At 38.1% G+C, this 22,846-nt stretch overlaps 1 protein-coding gene across 14 annotated transcripts in view; it reads right to left on the bottom strand.

Annotated features, from left to right (window-relative positions):
• LOC127360028 (butyrophilin subfamily 2 member A2) overlaps positions 1 to 22,846 on the bottom strand; it is a 95,813-nt gene that overhangs the window by 37,207 nt on the left and 35,760 nt on the right. For 6 of the 14 annotated variants that reach the window (XM_051394280.1, XM_051394279.1, XM_051394281.1 and 3 more), the window contains 3 exons: positions 12,778 to 13,059; positions 12,578 to 12,682; positions 11,015 to 12,108 (listed from right to left, as the gene is read on the bottom strand). In XM_051394280.1, the coding sequence (XP_051250240.1) occupies positions 11,756 to 12,108; positions 12,578 to 12,682; positions 12,778 to 13,059 (740 nt within the window). In that variant the 3' untranslated portion in view covers positions 11,015 to 11,755. Of the gene's footprint in view, positions 1 to 99; positions 382 to 555; positions 910 to 11,014; positions 12,109 to 12,577; positions 12,683 to 12,777; positions 13,060 to 13,452; positions 13,588 to 14,337; positions 14,413 to 16,080; positions 16,196 to 22,846 lie in introns of those variants that run through there. The other 8 variants (XM_051394275.1, XM_051394276.1, XM_051394286.1 and 5 more) reach the window with 7 other exon arrangements.

Genomic DNA, 22,846 nt, shown 5'->3' with positions numbered 1-22,846 from the left:
TCAGAAGAAAAGATAGAAGAGAGAACAGAATGACATTATTGAATCAAACTAGAGCTCAACAGTGACAATATGTTTAATATATTTAGAGCTCTTTATAACCTGGAACATAGATGTGTGTCTCTCTGGTCTGGTTGATGTCCTTCTGTTGGACTCTACAGGTGAAGTTGTAGCTGTGTCTCTTCTCCACAGTCACTCTGCTGCTGACAGTATAGAGGTCATCAGGACCTCTGACTGTCTCTGTAGGTCCAGCAGAGAGGAGGTTTCCCTCACCGTCCAGCCAGACCACCTCAGGCTCTGGATACCAGCCTTTAGACTCACACTGTAAAACTACTTTTCTACTGTTATTGGAGAGAACCTCTATGATGGGAGTGGAGACGACACCTGATGAGAAGAGAGGAGGAATTTCAAACAGTGGATTCAGATCCAACAAATAACTTACAGCACTGTTTTCTTTGTGTCTTATCATGGCTGCTTACTTCTAATATAAAGTTACATTACTGATCTTTGCAGTCAGCAGCAATGTGTAATTCATCATCTTCAGAAAGTCTGACTTACCAACAGTGAGTTGGATGGAAGCTTCCTTCAACATTGGTTCAAGGATGCAAAAGTATTTTCCTGCATCAGAGATTTTCACTTTGTAGATTTTCATGGAGACGTTTCCATTCTGCAGTTCATCCACAAACAGTCTCGTTCTGTTCTTGTAAGATGGATTTTGAGTTTCAAACATCAGTCGTCCATCTTGGTGAACATGGATGTACTTTGGGTCTAAACCAGGTCTGGTCCACTCCACTGTCTCAGAACTGGCACTGATTGGAGGATCAAGGTAACATGGTAGAATGACATCATCACCAGCCAGGGCTACGATTGGTTGATGTGAACAAATCAACTCTGACTGCTCTGCAACGCAAACTAAAGAACAAACAAGAAACAGTAGTATAGTTATAATACATGTCATCAGACTGAATGGATTCATTTTTACTTTCTAAAAGTAAGAAAACATTTAATAAAACTGCATCAAAAACAAAGACAATCGACCGCTGGAGCCTCAGAGTCTGTATCTGACTCACACTCATCACAGTTTGAGCTTCAAGCACAAATATCAGACAGCATCAGCAGTGAGAATATAAACAGCAGCTGACTCTCTGTAAAGAAATTTACATTGACTGGAGTTTTTAGGGGCAATGATGATCATCAGTCTGTCACTTTGTTTAGTTCCCATTATATCTTGTAGAAATATTCCTGGTTCCCAGAGAATGAATTACTCTGACTTTTCCTCCAGAGTCTCTGAAAGGTCAAACTTTCACTTTGTCCAATACTTATGACCAAATATTTAAAAAGCATGTTAACATGCTGAACTAATATGATGGACAAGTTCTACCTGCTACAAATCATTATCATTGTGAGCATGTTAGCATTAGCATTATGGTCAAACCCTCACAGATCAACCAGTGTGACTGTAGACTGTAATGATTGTATCAATGTGTTACTGGAGTGTTTTGTGTAGAAATTACCTCCAAAGGTCAGTATCAGACACATTAAAACACTGATGAAGGACAGTCCATCACTGGGCAGCATTGTAGACTTCTGAAAATAAAAAAGGATTTAGTCTGGTAGAAACTCTAGAGTTGATTTGAGTTTCTAAGAAGGCTCAGGTCTTTCAACGCGTGCACTCCGCTACTATGGTTTTACTACCAGTCTGTAGTGGCCAGTGTCATCTTCTGTGCTATGGTTTGCTGGGAAGGAGACATTGTGACTAGGGGTGCCAACAAGCTGAGCAAACTGGTGAGGAAGGCCAGCTCGGTGGTGGGGATGGAGCTGGACAGGGTGGAGGCTGTGACTGAAAAGAGGATGAGAGGGAAGCTGAAAGCCATCATGGACAACCCCTCTCATCTTCTCTACACTGAGCTCAGGCAGCTCAGGAGCTTTCAGTCACAGACTGACGCAGCCCCGAGCCTCAAAGCGGTTTGGAGACTCGTTTGTGCCATCAGACTCATTAGTTTTCAAGTCAAGTTGCTTAAAATATTTTAAATTGCACACCATTGTACTTGCTTATTGCTTATAGTGTATATATTTTTCGTATTTTGTAATATTCTTATCTGTGATAAGATTATACTTGTACACTGTACTCTTTTTATTGCACTATATTCCCCAAATATCTTATCTTATCTTATCTCTTCGGTTTCACTTTTTCTTTCTTTGTCAGTACAGGTGCTGTGAAGGCACCTCAAATCAGAGAGGTAGCTTCTTCAATAAAACCATGTGTACTACACTGTGTGTTATAGACTTCATATTGACTTTAAGTCAGGGTGATATAAAGTGTTTCACTTTTAGACTTTGAGACTGTGTGAACAATAAAACACAGTTTGTGTGTTCATATGTCTGTCACAGATGTAAATACATGAAACCACTAATATCATCACCAGTTCACAGTAATAATACAAAACATCTTAGATGAATGAAACACAACTTACTGACATGTAATATTCTCTCACATGACCTTTTAAATAACATCACAGAAAATGCTGATTAATATTCTTTTTCTTCTTTGGAAATTTAAGTCAGATTTTATTTATAAAGCACAAAATCACAACCTGCGTCAGAGAGCTGCTCAAAGTTGGACTGCTATACAGTTTGATTTTCCTCACCAGATATTTCTAGTCAATAACTATTAAATATGAATTAAAACAGTTATAACATAAATAGTATGCTGTTTTATTTCTTGTGTCACAGTGGGAAGAGTGACACTGTGCAGAAAGTCAGTTAAGGGAACTTCCCGTTACCATTTTGTATCTTATAACACAATACAATGGGTGCTGCTTTCAGCCTGTTGATCATCATTACGTTTTATTTTAGCAGTCCTCCCTTAGACCCTCAATTCAGGTAATATAAGGAAAAACATCCTAAAACACAATGCAGCGAAAAAGACAGTTTGACAGTTTGACTTTAAATCCAGAAACACACTATAAATAATTACATGTGAAAGAAATCACTAATATAATGTATTGTTAAGTGTTTGATGTAAAAATCCTCCATACCTGTTGAGTGAGTGAAGGAGCCTCAACTCAGGGAGGAAGCTGCACGGTCAAAGTCTGGAATAAACAGACAAAGACAGCCTTTGATAAAACAATGTGTACTTTGATTCCTGCACTTGAGTCAGATAACAAGTTTTATGACTCATGGTGGGAACTGTTATGATTTGGCGCTATACAAATAAAATTTAATTGAATTAAACTTCATATTTACTTTTAGTTAGGGTCTTGTGGCTTTTAGAGTTGGAGGCTCCATGAATAATGTTGTCTTTCTGCTTTTAAGCCTAAAACACAGTTTGTGTGTTCATATGTCTGACTACAGACACACTGAGTTAACAGCCACAGCTGTAAATACATGAAACCACTGATATCATCACCAGTTCACAGTAATAATACAAAACAGTTATAATATAAATCACTTACATGCAGTTTTATTTATTGGGAGGTAAATTACTCTTTATAAATCTGAACACAGCGGGCAGAGTGACACTGAGCAGAAAGTCAGTTAAGGGAACTTCCTGTTACCATTTTGTTATCTGTTACCGAGATCTCCCTTCTTCACTGTGTGTCTGCACCTTTCACTGGCTCAAAGACAACACCTGCTCACATAGACTGAATGTACATCCCTGAATTGTCTAGGGGTTGTGGCTGAATTGTCTAGGGGTTGTGGGGAGTAACACAATTAAATAAAATAGTTAAATTAACCCAGGAGGCCCAAAGACAGTTTTTTTCAGTCCAAACAGGGATTTTATTAGCAGATTAAACAGAAACAATACTTTTAATATGAAGGAAAATGCAAACTGAAAACTAGATTTAATTTAAAAACTGGCTGCGCTGATACCACGGTCACTTATGAACATCCCTATGTACGAACATGGTGTTCGTTATGGACAATCCATGACTAGCACAGAAGTCAACAAACAAAACACCTCTCGGGTTCAAATCGGGGAGGCCATTCCTCTCAATCACGCCCCTCCAAGTGTCTCCAGCACTGCCCACATGTGCGTTGAACTCTCACAGGAAGACTATGGAGTCGCATACTTGAGCCCTATACAGGACTTATAATCTATCATTAAACACAATTAAATTAAAAAGTTGAATTTACCAGGGAGGAAGAACCCAAAGAAAGTTTGTTTCAATCCAAACAGGGATTTTATTACCAGATTAAACAGAAACAATACTTTCAATATGAAGGAAAATGCAAACTGAAAACTAGCTTTCCTTTTAAAAACACTAAGGAGAAGCAGATTCTGTGTAACTACAGATTTAACTCATTTAACCCAAACTTAACAAAAACAATCACACAGACCTGCTATCAGGGAGGACCGCTTTCGTCTGAACACAGCTCTCGTCTCTGGCACACAGCGTGGACACTGCCGGACGACCCACTGGCACACAGCTGCAACTCTGGTCCCAGTTTATACAGACCCAGCCCATATTAGTAACTGGAGTCAGCTGCACACACCTACCTGTTACAGGAGGGCAGTACCTGGAAGAACAGGAGCACAGGTAAAATCGAGATAAAATCGGCTCATTCTAAAGTAACATTATCCTCATCAAACCTTCCAACAATCCCGTTTTTCCCGGGTTTCTTCTGTATTTCAAGTCCATCTCCCAGCACCCTCCTGTTTCATTGTCTCTCCCAGGAAACTCCAGTAATTTGTACGTCCCTCACACTTTATTATCAATAATCGCCGTACACAGATCCATAGATATTGTATGTTTGTCAGGCGTCACCCAAGTTGCCACATCATCTATGAAATAATGTGCACTCTATCAACACAATATACAATAAAAACCAACTGTCAGTCGTCACAAACTGGAAACACACAACCAGATTCAGTGTCTATAAAATAATCTGCACATTGTTATAACAGTCAAAAAATGAAATGATGACAAATCCAACATTTAACATTCAAGTTTTACTTCAAAAATAAACTCTGACTTACAGTGTGATGGATGCAAACTCTCCACTGTCATGTTGTTCTGTTCTTATCGTGATATGAAATCAGGATGTACAATGACTTTGTGAAATGGCATGCAGGCAGTTTAAGTCTCAACATTTGAGGTTTTGAGTTCCTCTATTGATTTCGGGTCTTGAAGTCCAGTCAGTATTTTCAACCAGTGGATGAAACTGAACATTGATTGAATGACTAATAATCGGGTTGTTAGAGTAGTTTTCATATAAAGTTTAGTCCTGTTCATACTGTGTTTACAGACATTACAACTTCTTCCTGCAGGATAATGTTATATAGGAGGAAATAAAGTCAGTGACTGGATTCAAAAGGAATTCATAAAAATCAGTCTGGGAGATAAAATAATTGTTGATTAACACCTGTTACGACCTCAGTTGTAAGATCCAGGGGAAAAGAGGAGCAACAATTAATAATTAACCCGGTGTTAAAGTTGTGCTTTTAAGCCTAAAACACAGTTTGTGTGTTCATAAGTCTGACTACAGACACACTGAGTTAACAGCCACAGCTGTAAATACATGAAACCACTGATATCATCACCAGTTCACAGTAATAATACAAAACTTCTTTGTCATAAACTTTATTTTCCTTTTTCTTGACCTGATCACTGATTGGCTCTCGTTATCACTCCACATTAACCGGACTGAGTTCACCTGATCACTCCTGATTTAAAGGCTCTGATTGGTGCATGTGCCAGCAGTTCTGGTAAGAGGAGGTTGTCTTATTCTTTAGTTCTTATGTGTTCATGTTACTTTAACTGAGAACTTTATTTATCCTGATTTATTCAAGATGAACATGTGACAGTTTTACGTTTGCAACCTTCACAATGCAACTTTGAGTTTGAGAGAAAATAAACTTTGTTCAGAGGGTTGAAGTTTTCTGTCTTATTCCTGCATTCTGATCCGACGCCCATGGTGATAGTCAGTTTATCATTTTCATTCTGAATCTTCTCATTTACAATATTTACAATGAATGAAACATAAGTCATTGATATATTATGCTCCACCTGGCTTTTTACATCAAAGCAGAAGTGTCTAGTCAAAAAATATTTAAAATGGTTTTAAAATAATTATAATAGAAATCGATTTCATGCTGTTTTATTTGTGGGAACTTCCTCTTACCATTTTGCATCTTATAACACCATACAACGGGTGTTTGCTTTCAGCCTGTTGATCCGCATTAAGTTTCATTTTGGTAGTCCTGCCTTAGACACTCACTTCAGGTAATATAAGGAAAACACCTCAAAAAACATTTTAACAGGAGAGAATGGAAGCAACCTCAGAAGGATCCATAGAGGATCGTGTCTACCTGTCCTGGGAGAAGGCAGACATGCAATAGATGTCGACTGTACAGAACAAACAAAATCACTTTCAATCAAATTCAATGTAATTCAAACTCTGATGTCAGAATCTCTGGTAAATATAAAATGTATCTCACCATAATGGTAATACAGTGTAACTCAGGGCAGTGCAATGTCTCTCTCAGATTACATTCAGTCAATAATAATGTTCATTAATACAATGAGGAGATAAACAACAACAAGAAAATACTGTACTCAATACGTATGACAAGATATTGATTTGACACCTTCAGTAACACTCTCTCTCTCTCTCTCTCTCTCTCTCTGGTGGGAGGGTGTTATGAGTCAGTCTGACTGGGGGTCCCGTCCAATAGAGTTTTTAATTCCTAACTGAGTGAAAGGACCTGTAAATATTTGGCAGCCATGATAAAAGTTGTTTGGATTCTCTAAATACAAATGACCAAAATGATCAAGTTGTTATGAAGTTGTGGTCCTATTTGAAGCACTTAGTACATAAAGATTATTATTAGATGTTAAAATTATTATATTATATTATATGAAAGATGTACAGTTTTTGCTGGAATGTGCAAAAGATCACAGTATTAAGTATAAAGAATATTATATCTGATAGACTGAAAACAAAGTCCATGTCGTTCAACGCTGCGTCTCTCTGTGTTTTAAAGTGTCTTCAGTGTTATTTCCTGCTCCTGATGTTTCCTCTGTCTGTGATCTCTGAACTCTGTCCAGCTGCTTGTAGTCCCATCATTTATATCCAGCTGTCCATCCTTCTCTGCCTCTGTGAAATTACTTTGTCCCAGTTCTTCTTTGTGCCTGTGAACCAACAGAAACAGGAAATTGTTGAAGTTGTTGTGTTCATGTGTTTTTGTCTAATCAATGAATGAGAAATGAAAGAGAGAAAACGACACAAGCAGAACAAAAATGATAATTGAACTGGAATATTTTTAACATCACAGTGACTTTCATAAACAGAACATTTCCAAATGAGAGAAAGCTTTTGAAAGCAACACATTTTCTTTTATTTCCTAGATTTTCCCCAAATTTCCTGCAGTGAAGATCATTTCAGACTGTTTGCTTAGTTACTGTTGTTATGCCTGTATGTATGTCAATAAAGAGCTCTGACAGGAACTTGGTATAAAAAAGGAAAATAAATATGTGACTTACATATTATCAGCTTGATAATATTGAACAGCGTAACAACACTGATAATAGGAGTTCCGATGATCCAAATCCAATCAGGAGACGACTGAACTGTGAATGAATCAGATGAAAAGATAGAAGAGAGAACAGAATGACATTATTGAATCAAACTAGAGCTCAACAGTGACAATATGTGTAATATATTTAGAGCTCTTTATAACCTGGAACATAGATGTGTGTCTCTCTGGTCTGGTTGATGTCCTTCTGTTGGACTCTACAGGTGAAGTTGTTGCTGTGTCTCTTCTCCACAGTCACTCTGCTGCTGACAGTATAGAGGTCATCAGGACCTCTGACTGTCTCTGTAGGTCCAGCAGAGAGGAGGTTTCCCTCACCGTCCAGCCAGACCACCTCAGGCTCTGGATACCAGCCTTTAGACTCACACTGTAAAACTACTCTTCCACTGTTATTGGAGACAATCTCTATGATGGGAGTGGAGACGACACCTGATGAGAAGAGAGGAGGAATTTCAAACAGTGGATTCAGATCCAACAAATAACTTACAGCACTGTTTTCTTTGTGTCTTATCATGGCTGCTTACTTCTAATATAAAGTTACATTACTGATCTTTGCAGTCAGCACAAATGTATAATTCATCATCTTCAGAAAGTCTGACTTACCAACAGTGAGGTTGATGGAAACTTTCTTCAACATTGGTTCAAGGAAGCAAAAGTATTTTCCTGCATCAGAGATTTTCACTCTGAAGATTTTCATGGAGACGTTTCCATTCTGCAGTTCATCCACAAACAGTCTCGTTCGGTAAAAATAAGATGGATTTTGATAATCAAACATCAGTCGTCCATCTTGGTGAACATGGATGTACTTTGGGTCTAAACCAGGTCTGGTCCACTCCACTGTCTCAAAACTGGCACTGATTGGAGGATCAAGGTAACATGGTAGAATGACATCATCACCAGCCAGGGCTACGATTGGTTGATGTGAACAAATCAACTCTGACTGCTCTGCAACGCAAACTAAAGAACAAACAAGAAACAGTAGTATAGTTATAATACATGTCATCAGACTGAATGGATTCATTTTTACTTTCTAAAAAGTAAGAAAACATTTAATAAAACTGCATCAAAAACAAAGACAATCGACTGCTGGAGCCTCAGAGTCTGTATCTGACTCACACTCATCACAGTTTGAGCTTCAAGCACAAATATCAGACAGCATCAGCAGTGAGAATATAAACAGCAGCTGACTCTCAGTAAAGAAATTTACATTTACTGGAGTTTTTAGGGGGCAATGATGATCATCAGTCTGTCACTTTGTTTAGTTCCCATTATATCTTGTAGAAATATTCCTGGTTCCCAGAGAATGAATTCCTCTGACTTTTCCTCCAGAAAAAAGAAAAAAGAAAATTGATTGCTGGAGCCTCAGAGCAAGCAGTGTGCCTGTAGACTGATGTAATGATTGTATAATCTCATAGTGAATTTGTTTCATTGACAATAAAAGTGTTACTGTTTTGTGTGCAAATTACCCTCAAAAGTCAGTATTAGAAGAATTATGAAAAACAAAACACAACATTTCATGAAGGACAATCCATCACTGGGCAGCATTTTGGAATCCTGAAAATAAAAACATCCTTTAGTCTGTTGTTCCAAAAAACACACAAAAAAACAAATGTCTTTACTCAGTTGAATATTAGATTGAACAGAGTAGAAACCTTAGGGCTGAGTTCAGTTTCTCTTTACTTATACTGTCATTTGTTGCTCTTTCGGTCCTCTATGAGTGTGATCTGTTTTTCTTTCAGTCTCTGAGGTGACTTGTGGTATGTTACATGTACTTATTTATCTGTGTAGATCAAATTCTTAGAATGATAGATGACGCAAACAGTCAAAGGAGGGAGGATTCTTGTCGTAAATATTCGACAAATCGGGAATGCTCCTTACCATATTTGAATTCATGTAACGCTGTGAACAGGACTCAAACTGCCAACCCTGTGATCAGTGGACGATCCACTCTACCTCCTGAACCACAGCTGCTTCCACTGAAGTTGTGATAGAGCATCACTTCAGGAAAAAGTGATCAATAACTCTTTCAATGTATGTTTGTATTAAGATGGACTGTTAATTATTGAAAAGAACTGTAACATTTATCCTTTAACTGTTAATAGTACTTCATCCTGAAAATAGATTATTGATTAAATTACTAATTAAGGTCTATATATTTTGCAGTAATGCGTTATTTACTTCTTCCTTCACGTCTGAACTATAAAACACAGATAACGTTCCACATATAGGTATATATAATAATTTGTAACAATATAAACAGACAGACCACTTTATATAGACAACAACAACAACAGAGGATTTGTTTAAGTCAATAGAATAACCTGCAAATTATATTGTATATGTTATATATATGTTATATGTTATAACAGTCAAAGATTGTGAAATTTCGAACATTTAATATTTTACTTTAAAAAGAAACTCTTACCTGTAGGTTGACGAATGCAAACTCAGTCATGTTGTGCTGTTCTTGTCCTGATGTGGAATGTATAACTTCACAGTTGTACACAGATTATTAAACCAAAGCTTTGTTTGATTACATTCCACCAACAAGTCAGACAAGTTATGCAGCACTGATATGGATCAGCTAAGAGCGGCTGAGACAGCCACAGGAAAACAAGTAGATGTTGGATAAAGTGTCTTTATGTCAGTGTTTACAAGCTTGAGCACGTTCTGAATCTGAAGGCCTTTTTCACAGCAGATATTCTGATTTATAGTGAAAAAGTTTTATTTACCACTGTGCTTTTATTGTGACATCGGCCCACAAGTGATGTGTGAAGGGGTTTGACCTCTTTACTATAAACTGAAATATTAATGCTGTCCAGAACTTGTTTTGAACCAATAATAAACAGAATCCTCACACACGTATACAGAGATTAGATATGTGAGGATTCTGTAGGGTTCAGGTTAAATATCCCTCATCTAATGATAACCTTCAAAATTGGGTTTTACACTGTGCATTACTTTTACTGCTGATATAGATTCTCCTCAACACATTCTGCTGTGTGAGTGACCTTCAAATATATGATGATTCATTCCATCATAACATGAAATTATTATTCAGACACACTGAATCACCCCTCAAGCCATCTTGGCATTTAAACTACAAGGATGTGGGGCAGTAGTTTCCTTTTGTAGTGCTACTGAAGGTTGTGTTAAAGTAGATTAAATTAAAATTGGTTGATTCAACCCTCATCAGGGGTTAAACAGAGCGAGGTTTGGTCTCCCACACTTTAACTATTTGAATGCACAAGTCAGCTCATTTATACAGACTGAGGTATAAAGTAAACACTGTTGAGTGTTTAGTTGTGTGTCTGTCAGAAAGCCTGTTGCGCCCTCTTGTGGCTGTTTATAAGGAGACATATTCCTGCAGAGGAAGAGGAGAGCTGCTGATAGAGGATGAAGCAGTTAACTGCAGACAACAGAAAGATGAAGATGAACACCTGGATTAGAAACATCTGGATAACATCAGGAGTCATGAAGTAAAGTGACACACAGTCCTGCCGTGTCTCCAGTTCATTCTGCTCTGCAGTTGATGTGGATCAGGTCTCATGTTTAGAGATATTTTAGATGAGTGAATAAATGTTGTAAACACAGAAAATAAAAGTTGCCTAATATACATGATGATTTCCTATTTATTATCTAAAATCTATTAAAACCATCAGAGTAACACATTCACTAGTGTAACTGTGTGTCTTTGTAAGTATTAGCACAGTTCACATATGAACAGACACAAACTACATTAACATCAATCACTGCAGCCTGTCTGTGCTGGACTACAACCACTGCTGTTACACTCTTTCACAAACACTCTCACACTCTCTTAATTTAATATGCTTTTAATGGCATGAATGTGAGAAACAATTATTGCCAAAGCTTTGCCAAAACAAACACAATTCTAGAAAAAAAATGGAAAAAATTAATCAAGAAAACAGAACATTAAGATTACATTTCATAAAAATACTATTCATTATATACAATACAACAATAAGCAGTTGAATAAAAACAGAGAAATACTGGTAAAAAGAACATCTGTGTGTCTGAATGGACATTACAGGCCCATGGTGCAGCAGTGACCCATCTGATTCTGGGTTTGATTGGATTGTTTGTCAGTATCTTGCTCGAAGACACTTTAACATGCGGACTGGAGGGAATCTAACCACCAACCTTCTGAATAGTGGACGACCCGCTCTACGTCAGCAGGATGGAGAATATGCTCCAGTGTCACAATGATTTCCTCCACTCTTCTTCTCTACGACCTCCTAGTTCTCCATCACTAGAGGAACATTTTCGTTGATGTCGTTGAACGCTGCATCTCTCTGTATTTTCAAATCTCTTCTGTCTCTCGTCTTCAGTGTTATTTCCTGCTCCTGATGTTTCCTCTGTCTGCAATCTCTGAACTCTGTCCAGTTGCTCTCTCTGGTCCTCCTGTTGCTGATTTCCCTCCACTAAGGGCTGGAGTTGAGCTGCATTCACATTTACATTATGCTTCTGGACTTTTGGCTTTCCTTTGGTCCCAAAAATGAATGGGTGTGTATTGGTAGAATCTTCAACTGCCAGAGTGCGTGACATTATCGCTAGAGTGTGAGGAGAGAGAAAAATGTGTCGAAAAATAAATTTGTAAACTGCTCTCAAGACCACAAATTTCACTCTACAGAAATAATTTATAGATAGAGCGCTAGCTAAAGATAATTAGAAGGTGGCTAACAAACAAACAATTTAAAGCTGAATGATTTTAATATTAACACAAAATAAGTGCAATACACCTTAAATATTTTACCCTACTATGAGCTGTTCCTTAATTTACATTAGCACTCCTTCAGGAGAATAATACAGTTAAACACATTAACCAAAGCTAGCGATTAGCACATAGCTAAGCACTAGCGTGCTAGAGAGCAAGACATGGTATTAACATATGGGCCAGAACAAGGCACAATCAAAATTTCTTTAGGAATTTTCTAGTTACTGTTGTTATGCCTGTATGTATGTCAATAAAGAGCTCTGACAGTAACTTGGAATAAAAAGGAAAATAAATATGTGACTTACATATTACCAGAGTGATAATGATGTGCTGCACATTAATGCAAACACAAAGAATGATGATGATGATCTGAATCCAATCAGGAGACGACTGAACTGTGAATAAATCATCTGAAAAGATAGAAGAGAGAACAGAATGACATTATTGAATCAAACTAGAGCTCAACAGTGACAATATGTTTAATATATTTAGAGCTCTTTATAACCTGGAACATAGATGTGTGTCTCTCTGGTCTGGTTGATGTCCTTCTGTTGGACTCTACAGGTGAAGTTGTTGCTGTGTCTCTTCTCCACAGTCACTCTGCTGCTGACAGTATAGAGGTCATCAGGACCTCTGACTGTCTCTGTAGGTCCAGCAGAGAGGAGGTTTCCCTCACCGTCCAGCCAGACCACCTCAGGCTCTGGATACCAGCCTTTAGACTCACACTGTAGAACTACTCTTCTACTGTTATTGGAGACAACCTCTATGATGGGAGTGGAGACGACACCTGATGAGAAGAGAGGAGGAATTTCAAACAGTGGATTCAGATCCAACAAATAACTCACAGCACTGTTTTCTTTGTGTCTTATCATGGCTGCTTACTTCTAATATAAAGTTACATTACTGATCTTTGCAGTCAGCAGAAATGTGTAATTCATCATCTTCAGAAAGTCTGACTTACCAACAGTGAGTTGGATGGAAGCTTCCTTCAACATTGATTCAAGGAAGCAAAAGTATTTTCCTGCATCAGAGATTTTCACTCTGAAGATTTTCATGGAGACGTTTCCATTCTGCAGTTCATCCTCAAACAGTCTCGTTCTGAGATAATAAGATGGATTTTGAAATAGATTTGCAGGTCGTCCATCTTGGTGAAAATGGATGTACTTTGGGTCTAAACCAGGTCTGGTCCACACCACTGTCTCAGAACTGGCACTGATTGGAGGATCAAGGTAACATGGTAGAATGACATCATCACCAGCCAGGGCTACGATTGGTTGATGTGAACAAATCAACTCTGACTGCTCTGCAACGCAAACTAAAGAACAAACAAGAAACAGTAGTATAGTTATAATACATGTCATCAGACTGAATGGATTCATTTTTACTTTCTAAAAGTAAGAAAACATTTAATAAAAACTGCATCAAAAACAAAGACAATCGACCGCTGGAGCCTCAGAGTCTGTATCTGACTCACACTCATCACAGTTTGAGCTTCAAGCACAAATATCAGACAGCATCAGCAGTGAGAATATAAACAGCAGCTGACTCTCTGTAAAGAAATTTACATTTACTGGAGTTTTTAGGGGCAATGATGATCATCAGTCTGTCACTTTGTTTAGTTCCCATTCTATCTTGTAGAAATATTCCTGGTTCCCAGAGAATGAATTACTCTGACTTTTCCTCCAGAGTCTCTGAAAGGTCAAACTTTCAGTTTGTCCAATACTTTATGACCAAATATTTAAAAAGCATGCTAACATGCTGAACTAAGATGGTGGACAAGTTCTACCTGCTTTAAATTGTTATCATTGTGAGCATGTTAGCATTAGCATTAGTATTAAGCTTGAATCCTTAAGACACAAGAACATATAATGAATGCATTAATTTTGATGTGAATGATTACAATGTCCCTGGGTTTTTGTTGTTGTTACAGAAATGGATAGAAGGGATTGGAAGGTTTTTTGGATCAGAAACTTAGTTGTGTCTTCTGCTTTCCAACACACACACACACACACACACACACACACACACACACACACACACACACACACACATTTACAGAAATTACCTTCACAGTTCTGTATTAGCAGCAAAACACTGAAGGTCTTGAAGAGCAGTCCATTACTGGGTGGCATTGTGAACTCTTGACAATAAAAAACAAAAACAAAATCCCTTAATCTGAATGTTTAAAAAAAAAAAACCACACAATTGAAACACATGTCTTTACTTCGTGGAAAATGAGATCAACCAGGGTAGAACTGTCTGTCTTCTTTCTGTCTCAGTGAACTATATGTGCACTGTGTTTTGCTCCTCATGTGATGTGACTTCCTGTCAGGCAGACACAGACCCCAAAGGCAGCTGAAGAACCAACCTGCCATTTTGAGAGTGAAAGTGCCCCTTTCCTGTCTTTTTCTTTGAATCTCTTCATTGTTTCCAAATATCAGGTCGAGGTTATTGTTGCTCTCATGTCTTTTTACCCTCTCTCTCTCCTGCTAACTACCCCAGTGCAACACCAGTGAGCACTGTGTGGGCATCAGCGTGCCCCTGTATGCACATGTGTAAGCAGTCAGAGTGTGATGGGTTACTTTGAGGCAGAGATCACGTATGTGGCCAAACAAAGTGTAAACATACTGTTCATTTACATTATATATTGATGGAGAAGCACTTTAGGAATTACTTTGGGTCCATCAGCTTGAAGTCAGCAGCTCACAATGTGACAACTAGCTGTTTAGTTAGCTTGCTACCTTTTGTTATAATATGGAAGTCAGTTCTTGTGTCTATCCTGACTTAATCACTCTCTCTCAGGTCTTATAAGGAAAACAAATATATATATTGTTTGATATATTATTTGATCATGTAGTTGACTGGTGTCTGTAACTGCATCATTTTTATGAGGGATGATCGATATGGATTTTTTTCAGCTGATACGATAACCGATAATGATCTGCTTCTGTGGCTGCATTTCTAAAATGCTTTAATCCAAAGCTGTTTAGTATCTGTCTAGTGCCGCCGCCATTACTGCAGTGTAATCCTGAGAGTAGGTAGTTTGATTGAAGCCAGGCAGTTGCCCCCGGTTACTGATGAATGGACCTCTTAGCAGTATTCAGATTGAGTTAGTTCAGTATTAGTTGAACGTTTGTTAGTAGCTAGAAACAGAGAAAAAAAGTAGGAAATTGGTCTTGGGCTTGCGTTCAAACGTGCACATATTGTTCGGAGATGCTACCGCAGTAATGGCGACTTTGTTTGCTTCTGTAACTTCCCCGGATGCATGTACACCACCTAAACTGCAGCCACTTACACTGCAGCTAAATACATCCTTTAAAGCCCTCACATGTTAACTCCTCAATCATTTCACAGGAAATTAACTGTTAATTATTGAAAAGAACTGTAACATTTATCCTTTAACTGTTAATAGTACTTCATCCTGAAAGTAGATTATTGATTAAATGAGTAAAATACTGATTAAGGACTATGTATTTTGTGGTAGTGCTTCATTTACTGACTGTTAGAGTTCTTCCTCCTCCACTGTTGGAGGATAAAAACATATTTAATCTTTCACTTCATCTTTCAGAGTTCAAAGTTTTCAATAAAAGGTTTGTAAAATAATTGATAACAATATAAAAATACAGACTCAGTGTCTACGTAACAGTGTGAGTCCACTTTATATAGACTATAATGATATCACAATAAACAACACAGAGAGTTTGTCCATAAAATAATCTGCACATTGTTATAACAGTCAAAGAATGAAATGATGACAAATCCAACATTTAACATTCAAGTTTTACTTTAAAAAGAAACTCTGACTTACAGCGTGATGTTGCCCAGACATCTCGCCCAGACAAGAACTCAGGAAGTACGACCATACCTAACATGAGATACAGGAAATCCTCTGCAGAGAACAACAAACAACAACTCACTCTATCTCCACCTCTCTCACAATGTGCTTTAGAGACATACAGTCATGTCAGTTTGTCACAAATATAATAAAATAACCTTCTGTTGAAATCCTTCAACAGACAAACAGAAAAACATGCTGCATAGTTCTTAAATCTCCAAAAGTAAAACTCTGAGCTCCACCTCAAGCTGCTACAACATCAAACTCTGCATCACTGTCAGCACATTGAACACTTCACACTCATTATTCAAAATAAGAACCACCAAACTATGTTTCACTGCTAATACTGCTTTATATTGACTTAAAATGAAGGCAGGGACTTTTAAACTGCAGTATTTAAATTATCTTTCTGGGCTTTGACTACTTCTACTCAGTGTTTAAAATATTAATATAAGACTTCTTCCACCACAGTTAAAGTGTAAAAGTTTATATTTAGAATATGTTTGATAGCTCATCATTTATGTCAGTCTCACATTTGAAGATAATAAGCTGTGACTTTGAAATGTACAATTCACTTATTCATCTCCATGTTGTTTTTAAAGTCACACTGTCACAATGAAGCACTTCCTAGCTGTATTCACGTTTCATCCTGTCGAGTGACACAGAGGTGAAACGCAGCTGTATCGTGCTCATGTGCCTGTTTTTGGTATTGCTTTAAACACACTTCCTCCCTCATTCCAAATGTGAAATACAATGAGCTAAGTGACCTGTCATGTAGGCCGTTGTGCTCAAGAAATGAAGATTCATACGAGTAAATGAAGACGCTAAACTGGGTTTTTATAAATACTATATTACTATCTGTCAAAAGACTTCACACATTTCAGCCATATCAAACACAACATGCACCTCCATCTCTGACTGAAGGCTGTGGGTTTGCATTAGGTTGCGTATTTCTTGCTGCTTAAATGGGGCATAGTTCTTATTTCCTGCCCACTTGCAGACTGTGCATGGGGTAAGCAAGCTGCAACCTCTGTGGCTGCAACCAGTAAAGCAAATGTGTTTACAGCCTGGTACAAGAAGCAGTACAAATACTCCACTCATGACAACTATAAGTGAGGTGAATCTTTATATAACTCACCTGTTTAAATGACATCAAGGCTTAAAGTTAAGTCTGTTAAATTGAACACTGATTTAGTAAAGTCGTTCTTCTTCCACCTGTTCTGCCTCAGTGTCTGCATTTGGGTCTTCAGTCCTATTGCCTTGTAGACACATCTGTGACAGAGGCTGCTGAGGGTGCTACAGCCTATAGTCTATAACCATCTGTTTTAACAACATTTGTGGAGTGATTGTATTTGTACTTACCGTAGCCAGTGTGTAAATCATGATGTGCTATCTGGCTATAACACAGAGTGTCAGCAGGAGTAAGTGACATCCCACAAGGGACTTTCTGTTCACAGACACTCTTTTCTAAGGAATAACCACACATTACACCATATGGTGGTAGAAAGCGATACTGCACATGTCTCCAGTGTGGCTTTGAACTTATGTGCTATTGAAATGAGTTAAGGCAGATGATTCTACACATTAGTTCTATTCATTACTTTGGAGAGCTTGGATATTTACTCATATATTGAAATGTATGTTAAGGCTTCAGTATTTATTTTATATGAATGTTTCACTTTATTTAATTTGCATGTAGAGCTTTTATTAACTATATTTATGCATTGTATATTTAAGGAATAGAAAAGAGGACAATAAGTCAACATTTGTTATTTTCATTGACTTTACAAAAGCTTTTGATTTTGACAAATGAGCCACCGTGGCATTTAAACTACAAGGATGTGGGCAGTAGTTTCCTTTTGCAGTGCTACTGAAGGTTGTATTAAATTAAAATTGGTTGATTCAACCCTCATCCGGGGTTAAACAGAGGGAGGATTGGTCTCCCACACTTTAACTATTTGAATGCACAAGTCAGCTCATTTATACAGACTGAGGTATAAAGTAAACACTGTTGAGTGTTTAGTTGTGTCTGTCAGAAAGCCTGTTGTGCCCTCTTGTGGCTGTTCATAAGGAGACATATTCCTGCAGAGGAAGAGGAGAGCTGCTGATAGAGGATGAAGCAGTTAACCCCACAAAGCCCACTGTTAGACCCCAGGCAGCTACTGTAGTCACTGGTGAAAATGTGTAGCTTAATTTACCTTATTATAGTGCAGATGGTTTTGGTTGGACTGAAGTCCTTACCTGCATTGAACTATTATTTGTTTTTCCCTAATATTTATAATCTGTGGCACATGAAGTTGTTAATGTATTGGTGAATATAGAAGGCATATAAGAGGGTTGTCAAATGGTGCAGGATGAAGAACTGAGAGTTTGCATGTAGTGAAAGGCACACAAGCTGCATTAAGGTCATGCTGATACTCAGTATGGGCCACTTCATAAGTCTTTTTTCCTCCTTAATTTTATAAAGACTATGGTCTAAACCTGCTCCATATGAAATGTCCTGAGATGATTTGGAACTAAATGAAATTCAGTTGAATTGAATCAGTATTGTCAACTGAAATGTATCTTAAACTGTGCAGTCTAACTGGTATGTTAGTACTTTAAATTGGGGACTGTATAGAATGACAGGGGTCCCCTGTTGAATGGTATGGAACAACAACAAATCCCTGCTCCAGCCTGCAGAGTCAAAGCCGAATATGGATTTAACACTCACACACCTTTAAGTCCCCTGTTGGCAAAATTTTAAAAAGTTCACAAGAGCAAATTACACATGATTTTAGGTCGATTCAAAGCATGTCCAAGAGGGGACCCCAGAAAAGTCCCCTGTTTGTGGGTGTGTAAGGATGCTAAGGTGCCTTGTTAGATAGGTAGGCGAGTGCTCACACACAGGCGCGTACACACACACCTACACACACACACACACACACACACACACACACACAGATACCTGTTTGGCAGTGTCATGGTCTCCTGCACTCAGACAGGTCAGTCCCAGTCGATAGGGGGCCTCTCCTTCAATCTGTTTGCCTTCAGTTGAAACACACATCAGAAACATCAAAGTCCCAACTGGTTCATGGTCTAACAGAAGCAAATTCATACTTGTACTACAAAAGACACCAAGGATTTTAGAGAGACTTTTTAAAGTCTTTACAATGAATAAAGGTGAAATGAAAAGAGCCCTACAGTACATATAAACAGATTACACTTGATGGTGTCTGTACTGGTACAGGAACTGATGATCTGTCTATAAGGTGTGATGCCAAAGGGAAGTGGACTAAATGCTCAGCAGATCTCATGGTGCAGAATGGTACTTATCACTGGATGTAGGGTATCTATTGGAAAACTAGAGGGGATATACCAGTGACGGAGTGTCTGGACGAAATGGCTAAAACTTTCTATGTTATAAACTGATAGATAGATACATGAAGATTTGGGGCCCTTATGCTACGGCAACATAATGTGCTGAAGACTTGCCCCCCTTCCTACAACGATATAATGTCAGGTTTTGTATATGTATAATTCACCTTCTGCTCCAGGAGGAAGATCAAACTTTCCTGTTCCATAAAATACAATGAAGGCTGCAGGTAAACTGTTCTGTTACAGTCTGAGGTTGCTGAAATTATCTGAACAAACTTCATACATCCATGAACACTGTGTGATGTGGCTGAAAACTCAAGAAAATACCAGTAAGTGGACCTTGAGTGGGAACTGTTTGGTAGAACTATTTCAACATTCTTTTCTCTTTAACTTTTAAGCCAACAGTCAGCCTAGCCAAGTCAGACAACAAGAAGCTTTATTTAACATTTCATGATGACAATGAGGCAAATAAAAGCAGACAATTACAATAATATGAAAACAAAAACAAAACAAACAATAAAAGATTATAAAGCTTACAGTTAACAGTTAACATAAGGGGCTAAGCTCACTGAACTGCTGCAGGCCCCTGTGCAACTGCATCATCTGCATATACAGAAGTTATGCTGCTGGTAGAGCAGGAAAAGATGGAGAATATCCTCTAGTGTCACAATGATTTCCTCCTTGTTCTCGGTCACTACAGGAGGTTTTTAGTCCACGCCGTTCAACGCAGCGTCTCTCTGTGTTTTAAAGTGTCTTCAGTGTTACATTTAATTCCTCTGGATCCTCTTTATGTCTGTGGGCCAACAGAATCAGGAAAGTGTTGAAGTGGTTTTGTTTATGTGTTTTTGTTGTTTGAACTGGAATATTTTTAACATCACAGTGACTTTCATAAACAGAACATTTGAGAGAAAGCTTTTGAAAGCAACACATTTTAATAATTTCCTCAATTTTCCCCAAATTTCCTGCAGTGAAGATCATTTCAGACTGTTTGCTTAGTTACTGTTGTTATGCCTGTATGTATGTCAATAAAGAGCTCTGACAGGAACTTGTAGCACATTAATACAAACAGGAATGATGATGATCCAAAAAATCTAATAAAAAGACCACAGAACTGTGAATAAATCAGATGAAAAGATAGAAGAGAGAACAGAATTACATTATTGAATCAAACTAGAGCTCAACAGTGACAATATGTTTAATATATTTAGAGCTCTTTATAACCTTGAACATAGATGTGTGTCTCTCTGGTCTGGTTGATGTCCTTCTGTTGGACTCTACAGGTGAAGTTGTTGCTGTGTCTCTTCTCCACAGTCACTCTGCTGCTGACAGTATAGAGGTCATCAGGACCTCTGACTGTCTCTGTAGGTCCAGCAGAGAGGAGGTTTCCCTCACCGTCCAGCCAGACCCAGACTCAGAACTGGCACTGATTGGAAGATCAAGGTAACGTGGTAGAATGACATCATCACCAGCCAGGGCTACGATTGGTTGATGTGAACAAATCAACTCTGACTGCTCTGCAACGCAAACTAAAGAACAAACAAGAAACAGTAGTATAGTTATAATACATGTCATCAGACTGAATGGATTCATTTTTAGTTTCTAAAAGTAAGAAAACATTTAATAAAACTGCATCAAAAAACAAAGAAAACATTGTTAAAATGTTTGTGGAAGTCTTTTTGTCTCTTTCTAATTTTTTTCTTGTTGACCACAGTTTTTTTCCCTCAGTCGATATGTGACATTATGTGTAACTGAAGAGGGAGACTGTGAATAAAATGTTCTGTATCAGGTTGGAAATATTGCATTGGATCTCATTAAATGTTCTTCACAGAGTTTCCCAGAGAGTTAAATCTATTGACCTTAGTTCAATGTGAAATGTCTCAACAACTAAAATTTGTTTTTTCTAATTATTAATGTAGAAACTACCTGTTAAACTCTGTATTAGAAGAATGATAATAAGCACAGGAATGTGGGTCCTGAAGAACTGTCCAATGAGCAGCATCTGAAGATAAAAAAAGTCTGGTAGTTTAAAAACAACACACAAATAAGTCAAATGTCTTTAGTGGAAAAGAGGTTGAACAGGGCAGAAACTAGAGTTGATTTTAGTTTGTCTTTGGTTTCACTGTCTCATAGCTCATTTGGATTGAGAGCTAATGTCATAGTCAATAACACTTCAAATAAGAATAATTTATTAAGGTAAAGGATGCACTGAAGCACTAAATGCTGCAGGACACTTTTAAAGGGAGAGAGAGACTCAGTGTAGACTGAGACAGGTCAAGGTCAAAAACAGATGACAGACATTTTGTTAGGATATTTTATAGGATTTGGGGTCACTTAGAAATGTCATTCCACTATAGAGAAGTGGGAGGCCCCAGTGCACAACTGAGGAAGAGGACAAGTACATTAGAGTCTCTAGTCTGAGAAACAGACGCCTCACAGATCCTCAACTGGAAACATCATTAAATGGTACCCGCAAAACACCAGTCTCTACATCAACAGCAAAGAGACGACTTCAGGATGCTGGCCTTCTAGGCAGAGTCTCAAAGAAAAAGCCATATCTGAGACGGGCCAATTAAAGGAAAAGATGAAGATTGGAGAGGGAGGGAGAGACTTCACAAAGTTGTGACGTGCATATGTAGACTAAACTGCTGAATTTTGTAGACTATCTGTGTGATGATGAGTGAGATAAACTGTGGTAAACACAGATAGTGCACACATTAATCTCATACCTCAGACTGATTCATTTATAGGCTGGATGTAATTACAAACATTAAAAACAACCATGACATAAGACCGATAACATGAGGATTTTGGACCTTCTATTGACGTTTGCAGTGTTTTGTCACATACATTGCCATTCCCTATAGTGCTTGCTTTGAACTCATTTACACATTTGAGAGCCCTGTGAATCTAGAAAATGCAGGAGACCCTACTGGTTCCAGAGGAATACATAAATATACATCACAGGATTTAGTTTACATCAGAAACAGCGAGCTTTGAACCCGCCATCGCAACCAGTCTCGCGCAGGGGAATATCACCTGTTCATTCAAACTCGAGTGTACTCCGTTAGTGTGCGTGGTCGCCTTTATAACCTGTCACCATGACAGCGAATAATAGTTCTGTAGTGAGGAGCAGACACCAAAATGAATGTCCCAGCAAAGTGTTTCTATTGCAGTGTTTCAAAAGTCACCAACAGATAAATGTCATAGGTTTGAAGTAGTCACAATCTTAATTTCCTGGTTAGGCAATAAGGGCTCCTGAAAGCCAAGCATACACACACCTGGACCCATCCCTTGTAAATTTCCCCTTGGGGATGAATAAAGTATCTATCTTCCATTAGTCCATAATCAGGAATTAATGGACTTCATGGAGGCAAATGCACCT

Source organism: Dicentrarchus labrax, unplaced genomic scaffold, assembly GCF_905237075.1.
Source record: "Dicentrarchus labrax unplaced genomic scaffold, dlabrax2021, whole genome shotgun sequence".
NCBI lineage: Eukaryota > Metazoa > Chordata > Actinopteri > Moronidae > Dicentrarchus > Dicentrarchus labrax.
The sequence above is the reverse complement of the archived record's forward strand: the minus strand, read 5'-3'. Positions and strand labels throughout refer to the sequence as shown.